Genomic DNA, 25,563 nt, shown 5'->3' with positions numbered 1-25,563 from the left:
AAAGCACCGCTACCCTCAGAACCTTACTCCCACTAGTGGATTTCAGTATCCAAACCATGGAACAAACTCCAATTCCAGAAAGTTCTTCCTGCATCCTAACAGTAGACAATCTATGTAACACCTGCAAAGCCTTTCTTGACTCTGGTTTCTAAAGTTTTCAAGTGAAAGTAAGAGAAAACAAAAATGACAAAATCCTTTATAAGGACATGCTCATGTATCCTATATAATAAAATGCAAATTGTCCCCTCTGGCTGGCCAAGCTCCCACGTCCCCTCCCCCCACCCTACCCCAAACCCTCTCCCCGGCTGGCCCAGGCTGGCCGGACCCCACCCATGCATGAATTCGTGCACCAGGCCTCTAGTATATATGTATATATTCCCACAGAATGTTCAAATAAGAGAACAGAGTGGGAAACCAGGACAATATCTGGGCCTGGAAGTGGGGCTGGTGGGGACGGCTGAGCTAAGGCAATGGACCAAAAAGCAAAAGCAGCAGAGGTATCAAAACTTGGAAGTGGCTCAGCCGGCATGGCTCAGTGGTTGAGCATCGACCTGTGAACCAGGAGGTCATGGTTTGATTCCCAGTCAGGACACATGCCTGGGTTTTGGACTTGATCCCCAGTGTGGGGCATGCAGAAGGCAGCCAATCAATGATTCTCTCTTATCATTGATGTTTCTGTCTCTTCCTCTCCCTTCCTCTCTGAAATCAATAAAAATATATTTAAAAAACAAATACACTTGGAAATGTGCTCCATGGTTGGTATCTAGAATGTCATATGAAGCTACTTCAAGTTCTTTCCCAAGTCATAAATTTCAATTTGTGAGTTCTCAGGGAATCCCAGTTTAGGGATATTACTCCCTTGTATTCCACAAATCTAGAATTTGTGATTCAGATTGTATGCTTCTCTCACTACTAATGATAAAATAAGTAGATTGGAAACAAGAGAGGAATTTTCTTAAACTTTATATCTCATTATTATTACACGTAGCTATTAAAGCACATTAAATGCTATTGGATAATTACCTTGCTGTGTGTGTGTGTGTTTGTGTGTGTTTATGGGGGGAAATAAGTGAGAAGATTGGCCTATTTGCCCTTCAACTAGTTAGCCCTAGAGAGTGAAGCATAAGGAAGGAAATTTGGGCTTTTTAAACATGGTAATACAAAGGACTAATACTAAAGAATTAGTCTTTTGTTTAATTTTTCTCTCCCCTCATTTTCTTCACTGTGCTTTCCTTCCCACTGGTGGTGTCAAACTTGTAATGTAACTAACCGTGTGGTGTGGAAGTCTCACACACCATACATTTTAGGACTAGGGTTGGGTTATGTTTTGTTTTGTGTTTTTTGTTTGTTTGCTTGCTTTGTATGCAGCAAAAATCCCAAGACTAGTTAATAGACTACCATGAGGCTTCATGAAGATGTCAACAGAAACAATATGTTGACATAAACTGAAGTTCTCCATCGGGGAAAATACATTTTCTATACAGGCTTCAGCTGGACAAAATGTGAAGAGCCTTATAAAAATCTCGAATGCTAATAGAGTATTTTTTTTTTTCATTTAGTAAATATTTATTGGGCACCTTTTATGTGCAAGGCACTTTCTGGGTGCTGATAATACAAACGTGAACAAAACAGACAATGTCCCTGCTCTCCTGGGGGGAAGAAAGAGACAGAAAACAAGTAAATGGATTAGTCAATATAAAGTCATTTCAGATAGTGGTAAGGGCTCTGAAGAAAACAGTGATGGGTGGAGAGTGGCAGTGGGCTACAATAGAAAGAAGACCAGGGAAAGCTTCTCAGAGGAGGTGACATTTGAGACTTGAAAGACGAAGGGTATATCAGAATATACATGACTCAGGTTGACTTTAAATTAGATCTATATTAAGGGCATATGCTGGAAGCAATAGATAAAAATCCGCATCATGCCCAAGAAGTGTGTGTGAGTTGGATGAGGTTTCTCATATGCAAAATTCAACCCATTTTGGGTTTCTGTGACTCACTGTTACTTCCTGCACTGCTTCACTGATCATGTTTTTTTTTTTCCAAGGCTGCCCAGCTGAACTGAGCTGAGGAAGGAACCTTTAACCTCGCTCCAGTCTTACTGGCTTTCTTCCCGGTGTTGATGTTGATGTGAATTTTGTGGTTGAAAGATCCAGGTGTCCACTGGGGCTCCTGGGCTGGGCTGTGGGGCGGGGATGGGTGAGGTGGAGGTGTTATTAATAGAAACCTGAAGGAGGAAAAGAGCCATCTCTCTCCTGTCCTGTAGTCATCTGAGAGAGATGAGGACCACAGCAGCAGGGACCGCAGTGCCTCCACGTAGCACATTTGGGTCCCTTGTAATGAACATGAAAACTTGTCCTGTCCTCAGGGTTCTGGAGACCAGTCTCTTTATAATCTAGCAAAAAAAAAACTAATTTAACCCACTCTTCCTCAAATACTTTTAAAATTTAAATAGTCTGTATTTATTTTTTGAGATAATACATTGGTATTGCTCAAAATACAAAAGAACCAAGAGAATATACAGTAAAAGTCACATGTTTCGACCCTCTGGGGCAACCAATGATACTGGCTTCTTGGGTGTCTTTCAAGAGATATTTTACATATGTCTGCAAGCAAAGGGGGGAAGATAGTCTTTCTCCCCTTTTATTAAACATATAAGACATAGACATGTATTATGCTACATGCATATGTATATAAAATATATGTATGTTGCCGAAGCCGGTTTGGCTCAGTGGCTAGGGCGTCGGCCTGCGGACTGAGGGGTCCCGGGTTCGATTCCGGTCAGGGGCATGTACCTGGGTTGCGGGCACCTCCCCGGTGGGAGATGTGCGGGAGGCAGCTGGTCGATGTCTCTCTCATCGATGTTTCTGGCTCTCTGTCTCTCTCCCTTCCTCTCTGTAAAAAATCAATAAAATATATAAAAATATATATCTACACTAATAAAAGAGAAACATGGTAATTAGCGTACGACCGCTACCCTCCCCATTGGCTAATTAGCATATCCTTATGCAAATTAACTGTCAGCCAAGATGGCAGCCGGCAGCCATGCACTGAAGCGAGCAGGGAGGCTTGCTTGCTTCAGTGACTGCGGACTCCAACGTTCCCTTGCAGGCCTCTCAGCTGCAACTCTAAGCAACTATGTACTATGTTGCAAATAAGAAGCTAAACAAAACCCTAGAAACCAGCCAGACTGAAAGCTAGCTGGACTGCAACATTGTATTGATGTTTTCAGCAGCGAGGCCTCAGAGCTAAAGCTGGACCAGAATAAAAAAAAAAAGAAAAGAAAACAAGGAGCGGTTGGGAGCTTCAGTCACTCACCAGCCGGAAAACAGCTCTCAGCCCCTCACCCAGACTGGCCAGGCACCTCAGTGGGGACCCCCACCCTGATCCAGGACACCCTTCAGGGCAAACCAGCCAGCCCCTACCCATGCACCAGGCCTCTATTCTATATAGTAAAAGGGTAATATGCCTCCCGGCACCGGGATCAGCAGAGCAGCGAGGCTCCCGGCACCAGGATCAGCGTGACAGGGGGCAGCGCCCAAACCCCCTGATCGCCCTGCGGCTCTGTGTGTGACAGGGGGCGGGAACGCAACCTCCCTATCTGCCCTGCTCTGTTCGTGACAGGGGAAGGCACCCCAAACCCCCTGATCAGCCCTGCTCTGTGCCTGATAGGGGGGAGCTCCCCAACCCCCTGATCGCCCTGCGGCTCTGTGTGTGACAGGGTGCGGCGCCCCAACCCCCTGATCAGCCCTGCTCTGTGCCTGATAGGGGGCAGCTCCCCAATCCCCTGATTGCCCTGCAGCTCTGTGTTTGACAGGGTGCAGCGCACCAACCCCCTGATCGGCCCTGCTCTGTGTGTGACAGGGTAGAGCCATAACCTCTCCATCGGCCCTGCCCCGAGTGTGACAGTGGCGCCGCCCCAACCCCCTGATCGGCCCTGCTCTGTGGGTGATAGAGGGTGGCGCCCCAACCCCCCCTCCACGGGCCTTGCTCTATGTGTGACAGGGTAGAGCCATAACCTCCCCATTGGCCCTGCCCTGAGTGTGACAGGGTATAGCGCCCCAACCCCCTGATCCGCCCTGCTCTGTGAGTGACAGGGGGGAGCTCCTCAACCCCCTGATCGGCCCTGCTCTGTGCATGACAGGGGGGAGCTCCCCAACCCCCTGATCGCCCTGCAGCTCAGTGTGTGACAGGTTACAGAGCCCCAACCCCCCCTGATGGGCCCTGCTCTGTGAGTGACAGGGGGCAGCGCCCCAACCCCCTGATCGGCCCTGTTCTGTGAGTGACAGGGGGCAGCGCCCCAACCCCCTGATCGGCCCTGCTTTGTGCGTGACGGGGTGGCGCCGCAACCTCCCCATCGACCCTGCCTTGAGTGTGACAGGGGGCGGTGCCCCAACCCCCCAATCGGCCCTACCCTGAGCGTGACTGAGGGTGGCATCACAACCTCCTGATCCGCCCTGCTCTGTGCATGACGGGGCAGCGCCCCAACTCCTCAATCGGCCCTGCTCTGAGCCTCACCAGGGGCTGCACCTAGAGATTGGATGTGCCCTCTGCCACCTGGGAGCAGGCCTAAGCCAGCAGGTCGTTATCTCCCAAGGGGTCCCAGACTGAGAGAGGGCACAGGCCGGGCTGGGGGACCCCGCTCCCCCCCCCCCCCAAGTGCACTAATTTTTGTGCACCGGGCCTCTAGTATATATATATTTATATGTATGCAAATATATACATGCATATTTAATATAACATGTTAAACATAACATACAGAGCCTTCTAATTATTTTCTTGGCTAAATAGAATTCAGTTGTTTGTACTGTGGTTTACTTGTTCCCTATAGTTGGACAATAAGTTTGTTTCAGTCTTTTGGGTATAACACATGATGCAATGAGTATTCATGTACGTGTATCATTTCACGTATATATGAGGAGCTGCTGGGCCTAGGGTTATATGCTTTATAATTTTGGTAGATAATGACAAGTTACCCTCCAGGAAGTCTCACTCCCACCATCAATGAAACATAACAGTTTAACCCCAGCATCTGTGGTTATCAGGATAAGCTTCAGTGTAGGCCACTCTAGATAGCTTGTGCAGGAAACTGGTTGATAAACCCTGGCATAGTGCACTTTGGTAATTTTTTTAAATGCAAAAAAGAAAGACTTCCCTGCCATAATTCAGAGTTCTAGAGAGAATACTGGTATCTCATCTCCAGTGTATCAAGCAAATAAATCAAAGTTGCTCAAACTAGATCTTTCTAGCCCCTCTCCATCTGTATTAACCATGCTCCAATAAGCCCCAAGAACAACTACAGTGCAGCTCTTAACTCACTTAAAATGGATGAGGAGTGTTTTATAATTATTTTTGTTGAGGTGTAATTGGCATATAACATTATATTAGTTTTGTATGATTTCAATATAATGATTTGATATTTGTATATATTGTGACTGATCACCACAATAAGTTTAGTTAACATCGGCCACCATACATAGTTACACATTTTTTTCTTATTATGAGAACTTTTAAGATTTACTCTTTTAGCAACTTGCAAATATACAATACAGTATTAGTAAATATAATCACCATGCTGTAATTACTGGAAATTATGTCTTCATTTACTTTTTATTTTAAAGCAAATCCCAGACACTGTCATTTCACCCCCTTGTTTCATTATGCATCTCCAAAAAAAACTATGATCATTTTCTTAAGTAACCATAATGCTGTTATTTCAACTAATAAAATTATTAATAATTATTTAGGGTTATCTAATATTGAGTCCATATAACTGAATATTCCTGATTAGCTAAAAAAGAGTCTTTTAAAAATTGTTCTTGTTCAAATTAGTATCCAAACCAATATAGGTTCTCTAGTCACATTTTAAATATATATTTTTATTGATTTCAGAGAGGAAGGGAGAGGGAGAGAGAGAGATAGAAACATCAATGATGAGTGAGAATCATTGATTGGCTGCCTCCTGCACGCCCCCCACTGGGGATCGAGCAAGCAACCCGAGCATGTGCCCTGACTGGGAATTGAACAGCGACCTCCTGGTTCCTAAGTTGATGCTTAACCACTGAGCCCTGCCAGCAGGGCACTCTCTAGTCACATTTGGTTGTTCTGACTCTCTTCTTCTGGAGTGGCCTCCTCCTATGCATCACCATTGGCTATTTGAGGAATTCACTGACTGAATGAGGAAGCAAGCCTGTTGACTGTCTCACATTGTAGCCTCGGCCCTTTGCTTTCTTGTGGTATCATTTAGCTTGTTCCTCTATTCCTTCTAATGCTAAATGTAAACTAGCACTACAGACTTAACTAGATTCAGGTTCCACTTTAAGGGCAAGAATACTTCATAGGTAGTTCTACAGATGATGCTTTCAATGAGACAGGAGAAATCTGGGCAGCAGTATTTCTTCTTTTAAGTCTCAGTCGAGAATATTTCTATCAATCTTTTAAAAATTGACTTTCTGTTTCTTCTCTATACAACCACTTTCCAGAACTGGATCAACTCTTTGAATCTGAGCTTATAAAGAATATGAATTTGTTGACGTAAGAAACATCCAAATCTGCTGAGAATTTTTTAACATATTTTATTGATTTTTTTACAGAGAGGAAGGGAGAGGGATAGAGAGTTAGAAACATCAATGAGAGAGAAACATTGATCAGCTGCCTCCTGCACACACCCCCACTGGAATTTTTATGAGTTTATTTGAACCAAACTGACGACAAGTTCCAAGAAGCAAAATCTCATTGAATTGAGAAAATTCTCTAGAGGGTGGCAGTTTTGCAGCTTATTTTATACATTAGATCAAGGGAGACATAGGGGGGTTACATGAAATCCACTGGTGGTAGATTAAGGGGGTAGGAGAAAGCAAAATGAGGAAATCTCTGGGATTGGATGAAAAAGTAAAACGGATAGACAGATACTTTTTTTTACATTGGTGGGTATAGGGTAGTTAATAATTAATATTTACAGCACATAGAGATGGTATTTGGGGAAGAAGATAACAACAAGGTTCTGTGGTCTCCTACTATTGTGCTGGTGGCTGTGCCCTGAGGGGTCTGGAAAAAGAGGTTACTTTGACATTTCAAAGGTATGTTATCTTAGATCCTAAAAGACAATAGGTAGGTTTACTTAAGGTAAAGATTGGCCTCTGTCAAAGAAGCTACAGGCCTAGAGTCTGACTCTCTGTGCCCCCCTCCGGGTAGGCATTTTTATGTTCAGGCCATCTGGTTACTTCTGGTCCTAGAGTTTGTAAGGCCCACCATGCTGGCCTCCCCTGAACTTCCCAGGTTTAGCATATGGCCCCTTTTTCATCCATACCTCCCCCTTTTGGTCACAAATCAGCCTGAATGATGCATTAATAACCAACCTCTTGGTGGATAATGTGGTCCCATGGTGCTAGGAAGGTTCATTCCTAGGAAGTCTTAGTATCGTCATTTGTCTTGCTGATCAGTGGGCCATTGGGAATGGGATAAGACTGTAAGCTTTGATGGAAGTCTAGGCTGAATTTTTCTCAAAAGGGAAAGGCAGGTAAATGGGAGGCAGTCAGGTTTTATGGGCCTTCGTTAAGAAAAGCACTCTAACTTATAAGCTGTCACGATCCAGGTTTTGTTGTCTGTCTCACTTTTTTCTGTATTTTGCATCTAGTATAACATTTACTTGTAGTTTGAGGGCACACCTTACACCTCTTTAGTTTTTATAGTCTGATCATGAGATGGGTTCCCATTTACTGTGGCCCATCTACTTTCCATTGGAAGCACTCAAGTGCCCTTCATTATTAATCTGATTCCCACTAGTTGTGCAATTGGGAACTGTAACCTTAAGGTTTAATTGGGGCCAAGGCTGTAAGAACATAATGGTGTAAATTACAATTACCACCTAAAAATTTCCAGAGGCCAGGAGGACAGTAAGAGTTTCATAAGTAAATTTCCTGTGCCTCAGCAACAGTTATAGAGGGCCTTTAAAAGAAAAAAATCCTCACCTGAGGATATTTTTTCCATTGATTTTCAGAGAAAGTGGAAGGGAGTGAAGAAGGATGGGAGAGAGAGAGAAACATTCATGTGAGAGAGACACATTGACTGGTTGCCTCCCGCATGCACCCCGGCAGGGGGCAGGGAGCAAACCTGCACCTCTTTAGTGCAAGGGCTAACACTCTAACCCAGTGGTTCTCAACCTTCCTAATGCCGAGACCCTTTAATACAGTTCCTCATGTTATGTCCCAACCATAAAATTATTTTTGTTGCTACTTCATAACTGTAATTTTGCTACTGTTATGAATCGTAATGTAAGTATCTGATATGCTATATGTGTTTTCCGATGGTCGTGACCCACAGGTTGAGAACTGCTGCGAGTCTAACCACTGAGAAATATCAGTCAGGGCTAGAGGGCCTTTTTTTAAACAGCCACTTCAGCTTCCATCTGAATTAACATACTTAATTCAGTCCTTGTCTGGACAGGGGATAAGTACATGCCCGTAATTGAGTTCTAGCATTTATACATACAATCCTTTCTCAATATTCTTTTCCTACTAATCTTCTCTAACTTCTCTTGGCCTTCTTAGTTTTCTCCTTCTACTCATTCAGAAATAACCAACATATTAGGACAAACTACTTCTTTTTAACTTCTCTCAAAAACACACGCATCCCTTTTCTTCTGTAATAACATTCTTACTAAACTGTAAAAGAGAAACCATAAAAGAGTATATTGATAATATAAAAATTATCTTATACACCTTTATTAATTAACAGTTTGAGAAAAGCCCAAAGAACAAGTATAACTATTATTATGATTAATATCATTAGCAAACAGGTAAAGACAATCAAGTGGTTTTTTAAGTTCAGGATCAATTTGTGGCTATACAGGCCTTGTCGATGTCTTGGGATAGCTGTCTATCTTTGATGACAGTGGCTTCTCATCCCAGGGGAGTCTTTGATCTTCACTATAGGTGGAGGTGAGTGCCAGAGACAGGGGTACCTGTCCATTCACAGTTAGGCACTTTTTTAAAAAATGAGAAATGAAAATCCTTGAGTTAACACCTTTGTGTTAGCTGGATATGAATAAATTAGTAATACCTGAGAAGGTCCCTTCCAATGGGGTTGGAGTCTTTAATTGATGTCTTTGTCAGTGGACAAAATCTCCTGGTTGTAAGTCATGGTCTTTGAAGTCTTCGTCTCCCAAGACCACATTGTGAAATGAATCAGTTACTGATTTATCAGTTTTGAAAGCTGATTAATATGTCCTTGATAATAATGCAGAATGTCTCCCATAAGGTTGGTTCATATGTCTCTTTACCCAGATGTGTAGAGTTACCAGTGACTAATGAGGAGAAAGGCTGTATTTACCAAAAGGAGCAGATCTCAGGTTAAGGAGCACTATAGGGAGAGCTTTTGGCCAAGAGAAATTAAAAGCTTCTGAAAATTTACCTAGTTGAGTTTTAATTGTACTATTTGTACATTCCACCAATCCAGAGAACTGGGGTGATAAGCACAATGAAAATGCTATAGAATAGGCCAAATATTACAGGTAGATTACATAATTTGCCCAGTGAAATGAGTCCCTTGGTCACTTTGTAACTTAGAGGGAATTCCCCAATTGGGAATTATTTTTCCAATAATATGTTACCTACCGTTTAGGTTTTTGCTTTCCTGCAAGAGAATGGCTTAACCCAGTGAGAAAACATACAAATCATAATAACACATATTTGTATCCTTGAGATGGTTGCATATGCATAAAATCCAATTTGCATATATCAAATGAACCTAAAGGAAGTGGGAAATGTCCTTATGACCTGTGGAGTGGTATTCCAGGGTTATATTTTGGACAGATAGAACATCTGTTATAAACTTTATGAGCTACAGTAGGAGAACATTTCCAGCAATATTGTTTACTCTATGAAATCATCTTTCAGGACCCCAATGTCTTAGCTCATGCACATGTTGAAGTACAGGCAATTAACCCCCTGTAGGTAAGATTGGTCTCCAATTGGGTCCAAACAGTATCTGTTTGAGTCAAAGGTTCCCTGCTTTTTATTGCCATATCCTTTTTTCCTCTCCTGCAAGCTGGCCATTGGAATTAAAAGCGAGTCTTTTATTGGTTTTATAGGAAGAGGAAACATTCTCAGGTCTGGATAATTTGGCTGCTTATTGCTGCTTGTCTAGTTGCAGTGTCAGCTAAATTATTTCCTTTTGCTTCCATGGTGGCAACATTAGAATATCCTGGAATTTTTATAATTGCCAATTATTTTGGTTGTTGTATGACATCTAATAATTCTGCAACCTGTTTTCCATTCTTTATGGGCTTCCCTGAGGAAGTTAAGAAACCTCACTGCTTCCACAATATCTAGAAGTTCTGAGCTATACCAAAGGCATAACTACTGTCAGTGTAAATATTGGCTATTTGATCTTTGTCCAATTGACAAGCTCAAGTTAGAGCAATTAATTCAGCTTGTTGGGTAGGTCTTATTCAGGTAAATGAGAAACTTCAGTTATGTCCACCGTGGAAGTGATTGCCTATATACCCCTGTTCATCTTTCAGATAAGATCCATCTGTGAACCAAATTAAGTCAGCACTATCAATAGGAGTTTCCTGTAAACCATTCTTAGAAACAAAAGGGTAGTCAGTAAGCAAAACACAATAATGGATGTCTTCATCCTTCAAAAATGGTAGCTAAGTTGCTGGGTTAAGACTGTTATGTCACAATCCCTTTCGACATCATTCAAAGCCAGTTGGTTGACAGAAGTGTTCAGTGTGATGAAAGTTCAGTGGAAATTCAACAGAATGAGGAACATAAGTAAAGGAGAGCCCATAACTATCTCCTCTGTTTGTTTGCATAACATAATCTATGCAGAGATGGCTGTCATGGAGAGAGGGAGCCTTTTGGCTACTGAGTCTAATTGCTGACTGTAATCACCTATAGGTCTATGATGATCTCTGTGTTTTTGAGTTAAAACTCCTGAAGTATTTTCTTTATTTTCATGTATAAAAAGGAACAAAATTTATAATTAGGGTGTTCCAGATGGGAGCTTTAGATAATACTCCCTCTAGAGCAGTGGTTCTCAATTTTGGCTGCACATTAGAATCACCTGGAAATCTTTTTAAAATCCTGATTTCTGGTCCTCATCCTCCGGAAATTCTGTTTCTTTGTTACTGATGTTGTGGCCTCACCCCATAACAAAGAAACAGAATTTCCGGATGAGGCCCAGAAATCAGGATTTTAAAAAGATTACCAGGTGATTCTAATGTGCAGCCAAGGTTGAGAACCACTGCTCTAGAGCAGTGATGGCAAACCTATGACATGCGTGTCAGAGGTGACACGTGAACTCATTTTTTTGGTTGATTTTTCTTTGTTAAATGGCATTTAAATATATAAAGTAAATATCAAAAATATAAGTCTTTGTTTTACTATGGTTGCGAATATCAAAAAATTTCTATATGTGACACGGCACCAGAGTTAAGTTAGGGTTTTTCAAAATGCTGACACACCGAGCTCAAAAGGTTTGCCATCACTGCTCTAGAGCTTCTTCAGCTTGTTTCCCTGTGGGGTTCTATTGAATTGGATCAGGTCCATCTGATTTTAATAAGACATATGGAGGCTGAGCCATTGATGAAAAATTTGGAACCCAATTGGGACAGTATTCAGACAGACCCAGGAACCCTTTAAGCCGTTCTTGGTTTGTTTGTTTTTAGAAGAGGAAAGGATGTTATTCCTCTAATTCTTTCTGGGTTAAGTAGTAATCCATCTTTAGAGGTTAGATGACCAAGGTATTTTACTTGGGGTAAAACTGAGTCAAAGCTTGTCCTTTGAGATACTATGTCCCTTTATGGCTAGCTATTGTAGAAGGTAAATTGTGTCCTCTGGTAGTCTGATATGTCCTAGAGCCACATAAAGGTAAATCATCCACATATTGGATTAGAATAGTCTGGGAAATTCAACATCATTCAAATTTCTTTCAGTATCTGAGAGGAATAGTTGGGAGTCTCTGTATATCCCTGGGCATTACTGTCCAAATAAACTCACGATCTTTCCAGGTAAAAGCAACTTTTATGTTTTGCTTACTGACCACTGTCTTTTTCCCTAGGAATGGTTTACAGGAAACTCCTGTTGATAATGCTGACTTAATTTGGTTTACAGATGGATCTTATCTGAAAGATGAACAAGGACATCACCAAGCTGCCTTTTCTTTTCTTTTCTTTTCTTTTCTTTTCTTTTCTTTTCTTTTCTTTTCTTCACAGGAATACTGAAAAATGCACTACATAAATATTGGCAGTCCATAGGAATAGCTGAAAATAGATGATTAAGACATGATCCCTACCCAAAAGGAGCTTGCAATCTAATAAAATACTATTATCTATTGAGTGTTTATTATGTGCTAAGCATCTTCCATAAGTTTAATTTGATCCTTCCAACTGCTGTGTTTAAGGAAGGAGTTATTAGCCTCATTTTAGACATGAGGAGATTGAGACTCATGGAGGTTAAGTTACTAGTTCAAAGCAGCATAGCCACTTAAAGGGTAGTGTGGGGGGGTGCGGGGGGGGGTGATGGAGGTGCAAACCTGATCCCAAGCTACCATTATATTTCTCCAGGATTATGGTGAGAATCTCCTGATGAGTCTTCTACCCATGCTTCAAACCCTGCCCTCTCACCACTCCACTCCTCTGCTCCAAGCCCTGCAATGGCTCCCTCTTTCTCACCCAGAAAAAGAGGCAACATCTTTACACAGGGTGTGTGGATTTGGGACCACAGGATGTCTTTATTTATAGCTGTGAGATCCTGTACAAATCTCCATCCTTCCCCATTGGGTTTCTTTGCTGGAAGATAGGAGAATTATAGGGACTCACACATAGCATTAAAAGCCCCCCCCCCCCCACCTTAAGGAGTCTTATATAATAGGCTTGATTCCACTAGGTCTTAAAGGATATTGATGAATATTAGGTGGAGGTAAAGTATTGTCAATGGTTATTTTAATAGGAGTGGCTGACTTAGTCTTGCCAATACTGGACTGGAAAAGGCCCTCAGTTGTGTTGGACACCCTGTAACATTCAGTCAGCCTTAAGTTCACTTTCTTCTTGTGGAGTTTTCTTTAAAATCATCGTTTTCCCAGTAGGTTTAATATCTGATTTATTTGGTTCTAAATACATTTCACCCTCTGGGAAAAGGATATATGGGTATCTTTGATTTTAAGAAAGTCTCATCCCTAGCCAGTTTGGCTCCGTGGATAGAGGGTCAGCCTGTGGACCAGAGGGTCCTGGGTTCCATTCCAGTCAAGGGCATGTTGCAGGCTCCTTGGTTGCAGGCTCCTCCCCAGCCTGGGCCCTGGTCGGGGCTCGTGCAGGAGGCAACCAATTGATGTGTTTCTCTCACGTTGATGTTCCTCTCTGTCTTTCCCTCTCTCTTCCAGTCTCCCTAAAAATCAATGGGAAAATATCCTCAGGTGAGGATTAACAAAAAAGAAGAAAAAGAAAAAAAAGAAAGTCTCACCCTGCCAGGTGAATTTGGCCAGATTTGACTAGTAAAAATATCTGTTGCCCTGAAACGTTCCCTAGCTGGAAGGAAACAGGTTCTGGCTTAAAAATATTGGTGGTTGCCCTAGCCGGTTTGGCTCAGTGGATAGAGTGTCAGCCTGTGGACTGAAGGGTCCTGGGTTCAGTTCTGGTCAAGGGGCACATACCTGGGTTGCAGGCTCGATCCCCAGGAGGAGGCATGCAGGAGTCAGCTAATCAATGATTCTCTCTCATCATTGATGTTTCGATCTCTCTCTCCTTCTTTCCTCTCTGAAATCAATAAAAATATATTTTTTTAAAAAATTGGTGGTTAGATGGCCCTACCATTTTTACAGAAGCCTAGAACAGTGGTTTTCAACCTTCTTAATGCCGCAACCCTTTAATACAGTTCCTCATGTGGTGACCCCCAACCATAAAATTATTTTCATTGCTACTTCATAACTGTAATTTTGCTACTGTAAACAATATGTAATTATATATGTGTTTTCCGATGGTCTTAGGCAATCCCTTTGAAAAGGTCGTTCAACCCCCAAAGGGGTCGCGACCCACAGATTGAGAACTGCTGGCCTAGAGGGAGAGGACAGCTTAGTCGGGCATGGTTAAGAACAGACAAAGTAGCCCCAGCACCTAGATCTACAGGTCACTTCAATTTCTTCTAAAGTGTTCGTAAGGAAAAGGGGAAATGCCCCTCACAGTCCCCAGAGCAGCCCTATGCTTATTACTGTTTCTTTTCTTTTTCTAAAGTCCCATTTCAGTTTTCTACAATCCTCCTTAAGGTAACCTGGCTTTCTACATAAAATAAAAAAAGACTCCTCTAAGGGAGTTTCTGAGCAAAACTTACGTAGTAATTCTGTTGCTTTGCTCTCAGAAACCAGTAAGTGTATTAATTGGAATAGGTCAGAATAACCAAGATCACATGTCCTAACAGTTAAATCACATTCCTTTGCAAACCCAGCATGGTCCTGGAGAGGGTCAGGGAAATTTTTAATTAGATTCCTTAGTTCTGTTCTAGTATAAGAAGAAGTAGATTTTGGCTAGTTTTCCATGCCCGAGACTGGCTTTTTGCTAAAAGGAGCTGTTAGAACTTCTAGTTTGTTTTGTTTTGTTTTTCTAGTCTATCCTGGTCTGGTTTTCTATTCTGAGTGTCCCCTAGGTCAGTAGGTAGCTGTGGTGGAGGACACGCAGAAGGGAGAGAAGGAGTGTAAGTCAGGCAGCAAAGTAACCAGCAGGGTGGGCAGTTGGAGAAGAGGAAGAGTGGGTGCTGGCATTGAGTAGCTTGGGAAGCTTCTTTAGTTCAGGAAGAGCCTTTAAAATTGTCTTATTAACTTCCTGGAAAGAAGAATGTCTCTCTGTGCTCTGCTTCAGAGCCTTCTATTTGCCAATCGAGGGAAGCCTCTCATTCATTCTATTTGATTTCCGAGCCGGCTTTTTTCCTATTGTACCCGTAAAAATTAATCCAGGTGTCAAAAGAGCTCCATTTTGGTCATCTTAAGTTCATACCAATTCCAGTTGAATCCTCCCATTTCTGTAAGTACTTGCAAGTAAAGGCTCCCTATAAACTGTACATCTGCAGGAGTATTAAGGGGGCGCTGAGGGTGGGAGCTTGTCGGCCCTGGTCTCATGATTTCCAAAACCCATGTTAATTTAGTTTTATTTTGAGATCTGCAGAGTCTGAACACATTTCTAGAATATTGTGTGGTGGGTTGAAGTGTGCCACTTACGGGCTGAGCTCCAAGGGGCTGTCACCTCCCAAGTGGCTCCAACCCTCTGACATGTCTTGGTGTCTCTCCAGGCTGTCTAATAGAACTGTGAGAGCCAGGTAGCCAGCCTTTCTGTGTGAGTCCTGGGACAAATCAGTTCTTTCATTACAGATGTATTGGAATTCCCTATGGGGCCCTGTTCATTTTGAGGGCTACCCTCTGACACCACACTGATTCTTAGTTACTAAGAATATTCAAATTTCAAGCTGGAGGAGTACTAGTAAATGCCCCTTATCTTTGGAGCTACACAAGTTCAGAGTCTCATTTATCCAGCAAAAAATTTTGTTCAGACTTGCAATAAATGGTTCCAATGAAACAGCTCAAATTTAAAACCATCCACTCATTTTTTTCTCTCCTATCCCTGAGTTATCTCAACCCTTAACCTTCAGTGCCACCTCAAGGATTTTTATATTTTAAAGAACAGCTCAAATAAAGTTAAGGGTCTCCTACCTTAAAACAGGGAGGTCTGGATTTTCAAGAAAACTCACCCAAATTCACCTGATGCAGAGTAATGAGCCCCTGCTGGTACCTAGCACCAGGCCCGTGTCTGCCAGGTGGTCCCGGGTGGGCTTCTTTGGATAAGAAATGTCCAAGCCTGTAGAGATTTTTTATGAGTTTATTTGAGTCAAAATGATGACAATTGCCAGGAGGCAAAATCTCAAGGAAGGAATTGAGAAAATGCTCCAGAGAATGGCAGTTTTGCAGTTTATTTATACATTACAATGCAAGGAGATGTAAGGAAGGTTATATGAAATCTACACATGGTGGGTTAAGGGTGTAGGAGAAAGCAAAGCAGGGGGAGGGGACCTCTCGGATTGGATAAAAGGCAAAATAGAGTAACACAGACTTCTTTTACATTGGTGGGTACAGCACATAGAGATGGTATTTGGGGAACAAGATAACAATGGGGGGTTCTGTGGTCTGTTCTGGTGCTGGCGGTTGTGCCCTGAGGGGTCTGGGGAAGAAGATTACTCTGACATTTCAAGTATGCTACTTTACATGTAAGAAGACAATGGAAAGGCTCGGCTGAGGTAAAGATTAACCTTTGCCAATGGAGCTACCGGCCTAGAAGGTGACTATCCGCCATGACTCACTTAGAAATGTTTCTGTTTGACCCTCCTGTGTGGTTACATTCAGTCTCTGAGTTTGAAGGGCCCACCATGCAGGCCTCTCCTGAGCTTGGCAGGTTCAGTATGTGGTCCCTTTTTCATCCACAAATTAGAGATGGAAGACAAGAACCTGGCAAGTCCACGCTTGGTCAGTGCTTGGCGGATGTCTCCCTTCACTCAGTTTTCTGCTGGCCAGCACTATGATGATGGAAATGTTCTCTATCTGCACTCTCAGTGTAGGAGCCACCAGCCCCCTGTGGCCAGGGAGTGCTTGACATATGGCCAGTGAGACTGAGGACTGAATCTTTAATTTAATTAAAACTTAAATAGCCAGATGTGGCTACTGTATTGAATGGGGCAGCTCTCGCGTCATTTTAAAATGAACCAAGGCACAAATCTGTCCCACCTCCCTTGGGACCTAACTGCTTCTGTTCCTTTTTCCCAGAGCTGCTACTGAATTTAGTGAGTAGTTCACAGGCTCTTAGTGAGCCACTTGCACTGGGCTTGACCCAGAGCAGATGATGGAAGGAGGTCACCATCGCAGGACAAAACCAGACTCAGGCCCAGGTTCTGGGAGCGGGAATGTGTGTAGGAAGATGCTCCATGTGCCAAATTGATATGGAGCATTTGATAAAATAGCAGTATGTGATTGCCAAAAAAATAAGTGGGTTCAGGCATATTATTGATCAGTAGATGCACAGATGTTAATTTTTGTCTCAAAAGAACGTGGGTGCCAATTTCTTCTTTCAAATCATGTGCCCAGTGTAACTGCTATCCATAGTGCTAGAGATACGAATGTAGGTATTCTATCTGGATATGTTCACACTGACAAAATGCTGAACACCTTCACTTTTGAAGGTATTGTATTGGGCAAGAAATAGGTACAAAGATGATTGAGACATGATCCCTACCCAAAAGGAGCTTGCAACCTAGTAAAAGATTATTATCTATTGAGTGTTTATCATGTGCTAAGCATCTTCCATAAGTTTAATTTGATCCTTATAATAGCTATGTTTAAGGAAGGAGTTATTAGCCTCATTTTAGACATGAGGAGATTGAGACTCAAGGAGGTTAAGTTATTAGTTCAAAACATCTTAGCCACTTAAAGGGTAGAGGAGTCTCCTGATGAGTCTTCTACCCATGCTTCAAACCCTGCCCTCTCACCATACCACTCCTCTGCTCCAAACCCTGCAATGGCTCCCTCTTTCCTACCTAGAGTAAGAGGCAACATCTTTACACAGGCTTGCAAGAACCTGTATTATTCACTCTGTTGCCTCACTTCCCTACATCTCCTCTACATCGTTTGCTCTGCTTACATCATACTGGCCTCCTCTCAGTGTGGGCCTTTGTACCAGTGGGTCCCTCTTAGACATCATCACACTTTGTCCAGATGTCTAAGTGATGCTATCATCCATTGCAAGTCTCTAAATAAGTATCATCTCAGTGAGTCCTGCTGTGAGCATGCACTCTCCAGCTCCTTACCCCTCTTCATTTTGACTTTTACGACTCGATATATACACACTGAGTGGCCAGATTATTATGACCACCTGACATTTGTAAGCAAATTAGCTGTACACTGCATCGTATGGGATATGGAAGCCAAAGGCCTGTTCGAACGCCTTTGCTGTCTGTAGTTACCAAGATAAAATGTCTCCAATTTGCACAGGAACACAAGGATTGGACAGTCAAGCAATGGAAAAAAGTCATGTGGTCCGATGAATCACATTTCCAGTTGCATCATGCAGATGGCAGAGTGAGAATTTAGCAGAAACAGCATGAAAGCATGCACCCCACATGCATGAGTACAACCCTTCAAGCTGGTGGGGGCAGTGTTATGGTTTGGGGCATGTTTTCCTGGCATGATTTGGGCCCTTTAATTCATGTGGAACAACGTCTGAGTAGCACAACATACCTAAGTATCGTTGCTGATCAAGTTCATCCTATCATGTTGATGGCGTATCCCAATGGAGGTGGCTTCTTCCAACAAGACAATGTGCCATGCCACGGTGCTCATATTGTGCAGGAGTGGTTTCAAGAACATGAGGGAGACTTTACCTTGCTTAGGTGGCCCCCACAATCACCAGATCTCAATCCAGTTGAGCTTTTGTGGGATGAAATTAAAAGAACCATCAGGCAGCTGGTTCCACAACCATCAAATCTCACAGAACTGTACAGTGCTATTCATCAGGCATGGTGTCAGATTCCTCGCATCACCTTTCAACATCTCGTGGAATCAAAGCCAGAAGAATCACCGCAGTATTGAAGGCAAAAGGTGGCCCAACAAAGTACTGATGGGGTAGTCATAATAATCTGGCCACTCACATTCAAATATATCCCACGTTCAAAGGCTGTTAAATTGCATTGTTGAGCTATATTTTCAGAAAAAAATCACTTCATTGTCGTGGTAAACAACCTGCTTCCCTATTTATAATGGTCTGTCTCTCTAGCAACTTCAGTGCAAAATTATAGCTAATTTGCCTACAAACGTCAGGTGGTCATAATAATCTGGCCACTCGAGGAAAACCAAGATGGCGGCATAGGTAAACACGGGAAATTGATGCCTCCCACAACCACTTCAAAAATACAACTAAAAGACAAAACGGACATCATCCAGAACCACAGGAAGGCTGGCTGAGTGGAAATTCTACAACTAGAAGGAAAGAGAAAAGCACACTGAGACTCAGAGGAGGTGCAGAAGTAAAGTGCAGAGGTACGGAGGTGCACTTGGAAAGGGCTGGCAACTGAGGACACAGCACATGTGGAAAGGGCTGGCGGCTGAGGACACGGTTGTCTTTTTCAATCGGGAGGGAGCCTCAAGCTCCTGACTGCTCTGAACTCCAGTTCTGGGCGAGTCTCTGGAGACCCGGACTCATACAGGAGAAACTGGACTGTCTGGCATCGGTTGGAACTCGAGGGCGGCTTTCTCTCAGAGGTACTTGCAGCGATTACTGGGACACTGAGAAGCAGGGCCTCTTAGGGTAGCACTGAGGAGCAGCCATAGCTGCTTGCTCCACCCTGTTGATCCCCAGAGACCCTGCCCCACCCAAGCTGTGCACAGAGTCTTTTGCATATGAAAGGCCTGGCCCTTTGCAATCTGAAAATTACCTAACAAACTGCAGCTGGGTCAGAGAAACCCAGAACTTCCAAAAGAAGGCCCAAGGCCCCACAGCAGCTTGCATTGCTTCACAGCTGGGCTCCTGCTGGGTAGCCTCAGGCAGAGGCTAAATTAGCACCTCCTTAGAGATCCAAGAGCCAGTGAGTGTACCCAGTGGTCAGAGTGGGACCATCCAGATTACAACTCCTCAGATCCATAAGGGACACACTCAGGGGGCAGACTCAGTGAGCACCAAAGCCCCACTGAAGCAAGTCTTGCCCCAGAAGGGTGTCTCCAGCTCAGAAGTTCTCCCACTGCAGACACAGCTGATTCTCACAGCCAATTGGCCTGGAGGTCAATTCCTCCCAGTGATACCTACAACAATCAAGGCTTAACTACAACAAGACTGTGCACAAAGCCCACAAAGGGGTGCACCAAGAGTGTCCACCTCAGGTAATTGGGGAGGCTGAGCCACTGGGCCCTATGGGACACCTAGCACAGAAAGCCACTCTATCAACACAGGGAAGCATAAAAAATGCGAAAACAAAGAAACAGGTCACAAATGACAGAAATGGAGGAAAGCAAACTACTGTATATAGAGTTCAAAACCACACTTTTAAGGTTTTTCAAGAATTCTCTAGAAACCGCCGATAAACTTAGTGAGACCCTCAAGAAATCTAGTGAGACCCTCGCGGATATGAAAAAGGACCAACTAGAAATTAAGCATACACTGACTGAAATAAAGAATATTATACAGAGTTCCAACAGCAGACTAGAAGATTGCAAGAACCAAAGATTTGAAATACGAAGAAGCAAAAAACACCCAACCAGAAAAACAAAAAGAAAAAAGAATCCAAAAATATGAAGATAGTGTAAGGAGCCTCTGGGACAACTTCAAACGTACCAACATCCGAATTATGGGTGTGCCAGAAGAAGAGAGAGAGCAAGATATTGAAAACCTATTTGAAGAAATAATGATAGAAAACTTCCCCCACCTGGTAAAAGAAATAGACTTACAAGTCCAGGAAGCACAGAGAACCCCCCCCAAAAAAAGGAATCCAAAGAGGACCACACCAAGACACATCATAATTAAAATGCCAAGAGCAAAAGACAAATAGAGAATCTTAAAAGCAGCAAGAGAAAAAAAGTCAGTTACCTACAAGGGACTACCCATATGACTGTCAGCTGATTTCTCAACAGAAACTATGCAGGCCAGAAAGGAGTGGCAAGAAATATTCAAAGTGATGAATAGCAAGAACCTACAGCCAAGATTACTTTACCCAGCAAAGCTATCATTCAGAATTGAAGGTCAGATAAAGAGCTTCGCAGATAAGAAAAAGCTAAAGGAGTTCATCACCACCAAACCAGTATTACATGAAATGCTGAAAGGTATCCTTTAAGAAGAGGAAGAAGAAGAAAAAGGTAAAGATACAAATTATGAACAACAAATATACATCTATCAACAAGTGAATCTAAAAATCAAGTGAATAAATAATCTGATGAACAGAATAAACTGGTGAATATAATAGAATCAAGGGCATAGAAAGGGAGTGGACTGACTATTCTGGAGGGGGGGAAGGAGTATGGGGGGGTTGCGGGAAGAGACTGGACAAAAATCATACACCTATGGATGAGGACAGTGGGGGGGGCGGGCCGGTAAGGGCAGAGGGTGGGGTGGGAACCGGGTGGAGGGGAGCTATGAGGGGGAAAAAGAGGAACAACTGTAATAATCTGAACAATAAAGATTTAATTAAAAAAATAATAATAATCTGGCCACTCAGTGTGTGTATGTGTATGTGTGTGTGTGTGTGTGTGTGTGTGTGTATTATATACATATATATATATATATATATATACACATATATGTGTGTGTGTGTGTGTATACTTTTTGTTAACTGTTGCCATTTCCCTGTACGCGTGTAAGTTATTTGAGGGCAGGATTCCCGCCCTTCCATCCCCACTGTGTTCACTGCATGGTCCAAACACCTAGAAGATGCCTACTACATAGTGGATGTTCAGTAGATGTTTATTGACTAAAGATAAGTGAAGCTCGTGTTTGTCCAATTTCAAAGCCAGACTCGCTTATATTTTATATACTAGTATACTGTAAATACATACTCCTTGTTTAGGTCTGGTAACTTGTCCTGATTGCTTTAAAATGCATGACTGTGTAGAATTACATGGGAGAATCAGAATAACCCACATAAAATATATGTTGAGCTGACTTTCTTTAGTTTTAAGACAAGTCTTGGGCTAATACTAAAGAAGCTGTTACTTGTAGCTTCACAGAAGGCCGATCAGCCATGGTCAGGAATTGTGGACGAGCTTCCACATGTGAGTATATTGCCCAACATTGAAGAGTGGCTGTGTGTGTGTGTGTGTGTGTGTGCATGCACACACCCACACTCGCATGTACATGTGTGACTTTGTCCCATACAAAAGCAGAAATACTGTGCTTATTATCACCAGCCCTGTTGAAGGCAGACATGAGAAGGTGATGAAGGAACATGGTGCCTTAGCCAGTATATGTAGTGAGTAAGAAAGGATGTGGTTTTAGAGTTAAGATACAAGTTTTGACACTCTGCTATTCAAAATATTTAATAGAAATCATATTTCTCTTTTTGAAAAATAAAAACCCACAGGTTATTCTTGGTGAGAATTTGACCTCAAATTGTCCAGAGGTTATCTATGAAATTAAAGAAGAAACACCTGTTTTTTACAAACTTGTTCCGCATCCTGAGAAGAATAGCTACATCTATCTAACAGCTGGAAAAGAGGTAGGTTAAAATACTAGTTACTGCTTCTGACTTATGAATACAGAATGTTTAATTGATGTCATTATCTAGTAGTGAAGCTTTTACTTTGAACTACCGAGTTTAACCATCGCTGCGGGCAATGGTTCACAAGCACAGAATTAAAAACATTACTGTCAGTAACTAAGCAAGAAATATCACCTGTTTAGACAGTGTTATTATTGGCTATATTTCCAATGCCAGGTTTTGCAGAGGAGGGTGTGCTCGCAAATGGCGCACCATCAGCAAGATGACTGAATTTACACATTTATTATGTGGGCACTGAACGGTTAGATGCATTTATGAATATACCCAATAGGATTAGCTTTGGAATTTGGGGTTAATATCAGTTCACAGTCTCATACACATTCATTAACCAGGAAATATATGGCACTTGCCCTCCCTCTCTTAATTTAGCTGGCTGCTTTAGTTTTTCTTCTTGCTTCTGCTTACTGAATTACAAAGGACACCTTTCTACATTTTCTTCATTTTTACAAAGTGCTTCACCAAGGGAAGGGGGAGATAAACTAATTTTTACTGAGTCCCTCCTGACTATGTACTAATTATTATTCTACATATGGTCTCTAGATGAGACACATAGAGTTGTGTACACACACTTATAATAAATAATGTTAATGAAAAGTATTAATAATTTAATGGTATAAAATTACCTTTGTTTTATATATGAAGAATCTAAGACTTGAAAAGGTTAAATAACTTGCTCAAGGATATATATATAGATATATAGGTTAGGCCTGTCAGAACTAGGCTTTAAATTATGCTCTGATCTTTTAAAGCCCATGATAAATGAGATCAAGTCACAAATTTTTGAAAACTGAACAGGCCATTTTGGCACAGTGTTTTTGACCCATTATTATTTTGAACATACAAAGTGCAAAGAATATAACTGAGGCTTACATAATTATATCAGGGATATAATTAAGATGCTTGTGGCATACCCCAATTTTTCATTCTTTTCCTCTCAAGCACTCTAAGGACTATAGCAATGGCATTAATCTCTATGTGTTGTTAGAGCCACAGAGTAGCTTTGCAAGCTCTTGTAGTTCCTGGAATTCCTAAAAAGGCCTTATTGCTCTTTGCATGTTGAAAAGTCAGTTATGTCTAACTGACCACATCTCGATGGCCACTGGACCTCATATACCTTTGTAAACCAGTTCTTCACTATATGGAATCTCCTTGACCAGCTTGCTTCCCCATTCCAAAATTTTTTATGATATCTCTTCCGCAGCATTCCCATATTTGAGAGATTTTTGTCTACTCAAAGAAGTGCATATATTAAGTAACAACTCCCATTCTCAGGCTGTATTTATCAAGGGCATCTAAAGCTAACAGTCAGGGGCCCGCCTATGCTGCCACAAAGCTGATAAAATTCCAGCTCAAAGCACTGACACTTGAAGTCTGGCTTAGTCTGTGCGTGTTTTTCCATTCAGCTTTTTAAAACATTGCAAATCGCTCAGAAGTTCTCATTACCACCTTCCCTGGAACTCAAGACCATAGGATGGGAACACTGTGAGAGCCTCCAATTGCTGACAGATGTTCACTTTCTGAAGGTGAACTGCTCTGGTCTCTGGTCATCCAGCTGACGTCCTGAGGAGACTTTTCCACTGGGCATCGAAGCTGGTTATTCTTACACTCTTCACATAGGTTTCCTGCTAGAGATCTTACCAGCGAGACTCTGGTTGGGCCAATACAACCCCAAGGGAGGCAGACTGAAGGAAAGCCCTTTCTTAGATTCTTGGGCAAATAGTAATAGCCAAACGAACACGCCCTCATACACCCATAGAATGGTATAATATGTAGCCATTAAAAATAACCACATGGAGATCCATGCATTGCTGTGGAATAGTCACTATCGTGTGTTCAGTTGAAGAAGCAGGTCTAATGTGGTATTTATAGTGTCCTCTCTTTTATATGGAGTTATATGTTTGTTTAAGTATATTGTGTGGTAATTCTTACAGAATATTCTAGAGATTCATATTCCACTAAATGCTCTGAGTAAAAATTGTCCTAGGAGCAGCTGCTACTGACTGTCCCCCTGCTGGGGTGTCATGATCTCAGCATATTCGAAGGCTCTGAGCCTTGTGCTAAGGAAACCTATTTTGCTTTTTCAGTGTAAGATTTCACATGTTTGTTGGACCGTGGAAACTTTTCTCACATAATAGCAATAGCCAACATTTATTGAGCACTTAGTATGTGCCAGACAATGTTTGTAATAGCCCCAGGAAGTCTGCAGCACCATCACCATTTCACGGATGAGAAAACAAGGTTAGAGAGCTTATGTGACATTTATGAACCACCCCCTCCCCCAGAATTACAAAGATGTTTGTGAGCTACAAGGAAATACCCACATGCTGGTTACCGCTGGCTCGGGCTGGTGGTCTGTCAGTATGTCTGTCAGCAGCACCGAGAACTGTGAAGTGGACGGGCGTGGTTATCCTCCATGAAGTCAACTTAGAGTCGAAAGATATTCCTCAGGATCACTCGTTTTCCTCACAGACCCCTCCTAGAACTCTATGTTTCTCTAATCTTTTAAAGAAGTTACTTATACTTTCTAACAAATATAGCTTCCTGGCCTCACCAGTCCCCCAGGTTCCTTCACTACCTTCAGTGGGTGCCGTGCAACCCTCAGGTCCCTGCCTCCCACCGTCTGCTTCAAGGCTCTGCCTGCCTCTGCAGCCTGGTCTGCCCAGCACTGCGCCCTGTCTGTGGCTTTGTCTGACAACTGGAAGAAGCAACCCCAGGGGCAGGGAATGATTGAAAACTCCCCTGTTGTTGTTTTTTTACTTTCAACTCCAGGGGAGGGGATGTGAGATGATGGAGCCCAACACCCCCCGACCCCCGCCCCCAGGGATGGAGGCTTCTCCTCACTTCCTTCTCCAGGGACAACCTGGTGCTACTCTGGGTCAGAGCCTTTGCTATTTCCAGATGCTCATTTCCAAGTACCGTTGACTCTGTATGAAGCCAGCTGACCTGATTCCATGATCCCTTTCGACATCATTCCTAGCAGACCAGAAACTTGACTGCGTATCAGACTCACCTGAGGGGCTTAAAGGTGCAGACTCCTCAGCTGGCCCTAGACCTCCTCAGCTGGAGTCCCCGCAGGGGGCGGCTGGGAATCTGCACTTTCATAAGCTCCCAAGGTGATTCTGATAACCTGTTCCCCACCTTGGGACTTGAGACCCCCTGCCCACTGTTACCGTGGAGATATTCAGAGTGATCCCATAAACGTACAGGTGGCCCTTCATCAGATAAGGTGTGGCGGTTTTCCTGGTGGTGTTTATCACTCTGTCTGAACCGCTGT

General features: G+C 42.7%; 1 protein-coding gene across 3 annotated transcripts in view; it reads left to right on the top strand.

Moving 5' to 3' along the window:
* PLXNC1 (plexin C1) overlaps positions 1–25,563 on the top strand; it is a 183,925-nt gene that overhangs the window by 26,659 nt on the left and 131,703 nt on the right. For all 3 annotated transcript variants that reach the window (XM_070409572.1, XM_070409571.1, XM_070409570.1), the window contains exon 3: positions 22,092–22,226. In XM_070409572.1, the coding sequence (XP_070265673.1) occupies positions 22,092–22,226 (135 nt within the window). The remainder of the gene's footprint in view (positions 1–22,091; positions 22,227–25,563) is intronic.

The sequence above is a fragment of the Myotis yumanensis genome, unplaced genomic scaffold, assembly GCF_028538775.1.
Source record: "Myotis yumanensis isolate MYYU_CA2020_CCGP unplaced genomic scaffold, mMyoYum1.0.hap1 SCAF_3, whole genome shotgun sequence".
Classification (NCBI taxonomy): Eukaryota; Metazoa; Chordata; class Mammalia; order Chiroptera; family Vespertilionidae; genus Myotis; species Myotis yumanensis.
Note: the sequence above shows the minus strand (reverse complement) of the source record. Positions and strands in the feature narration are given on the sequence as shown.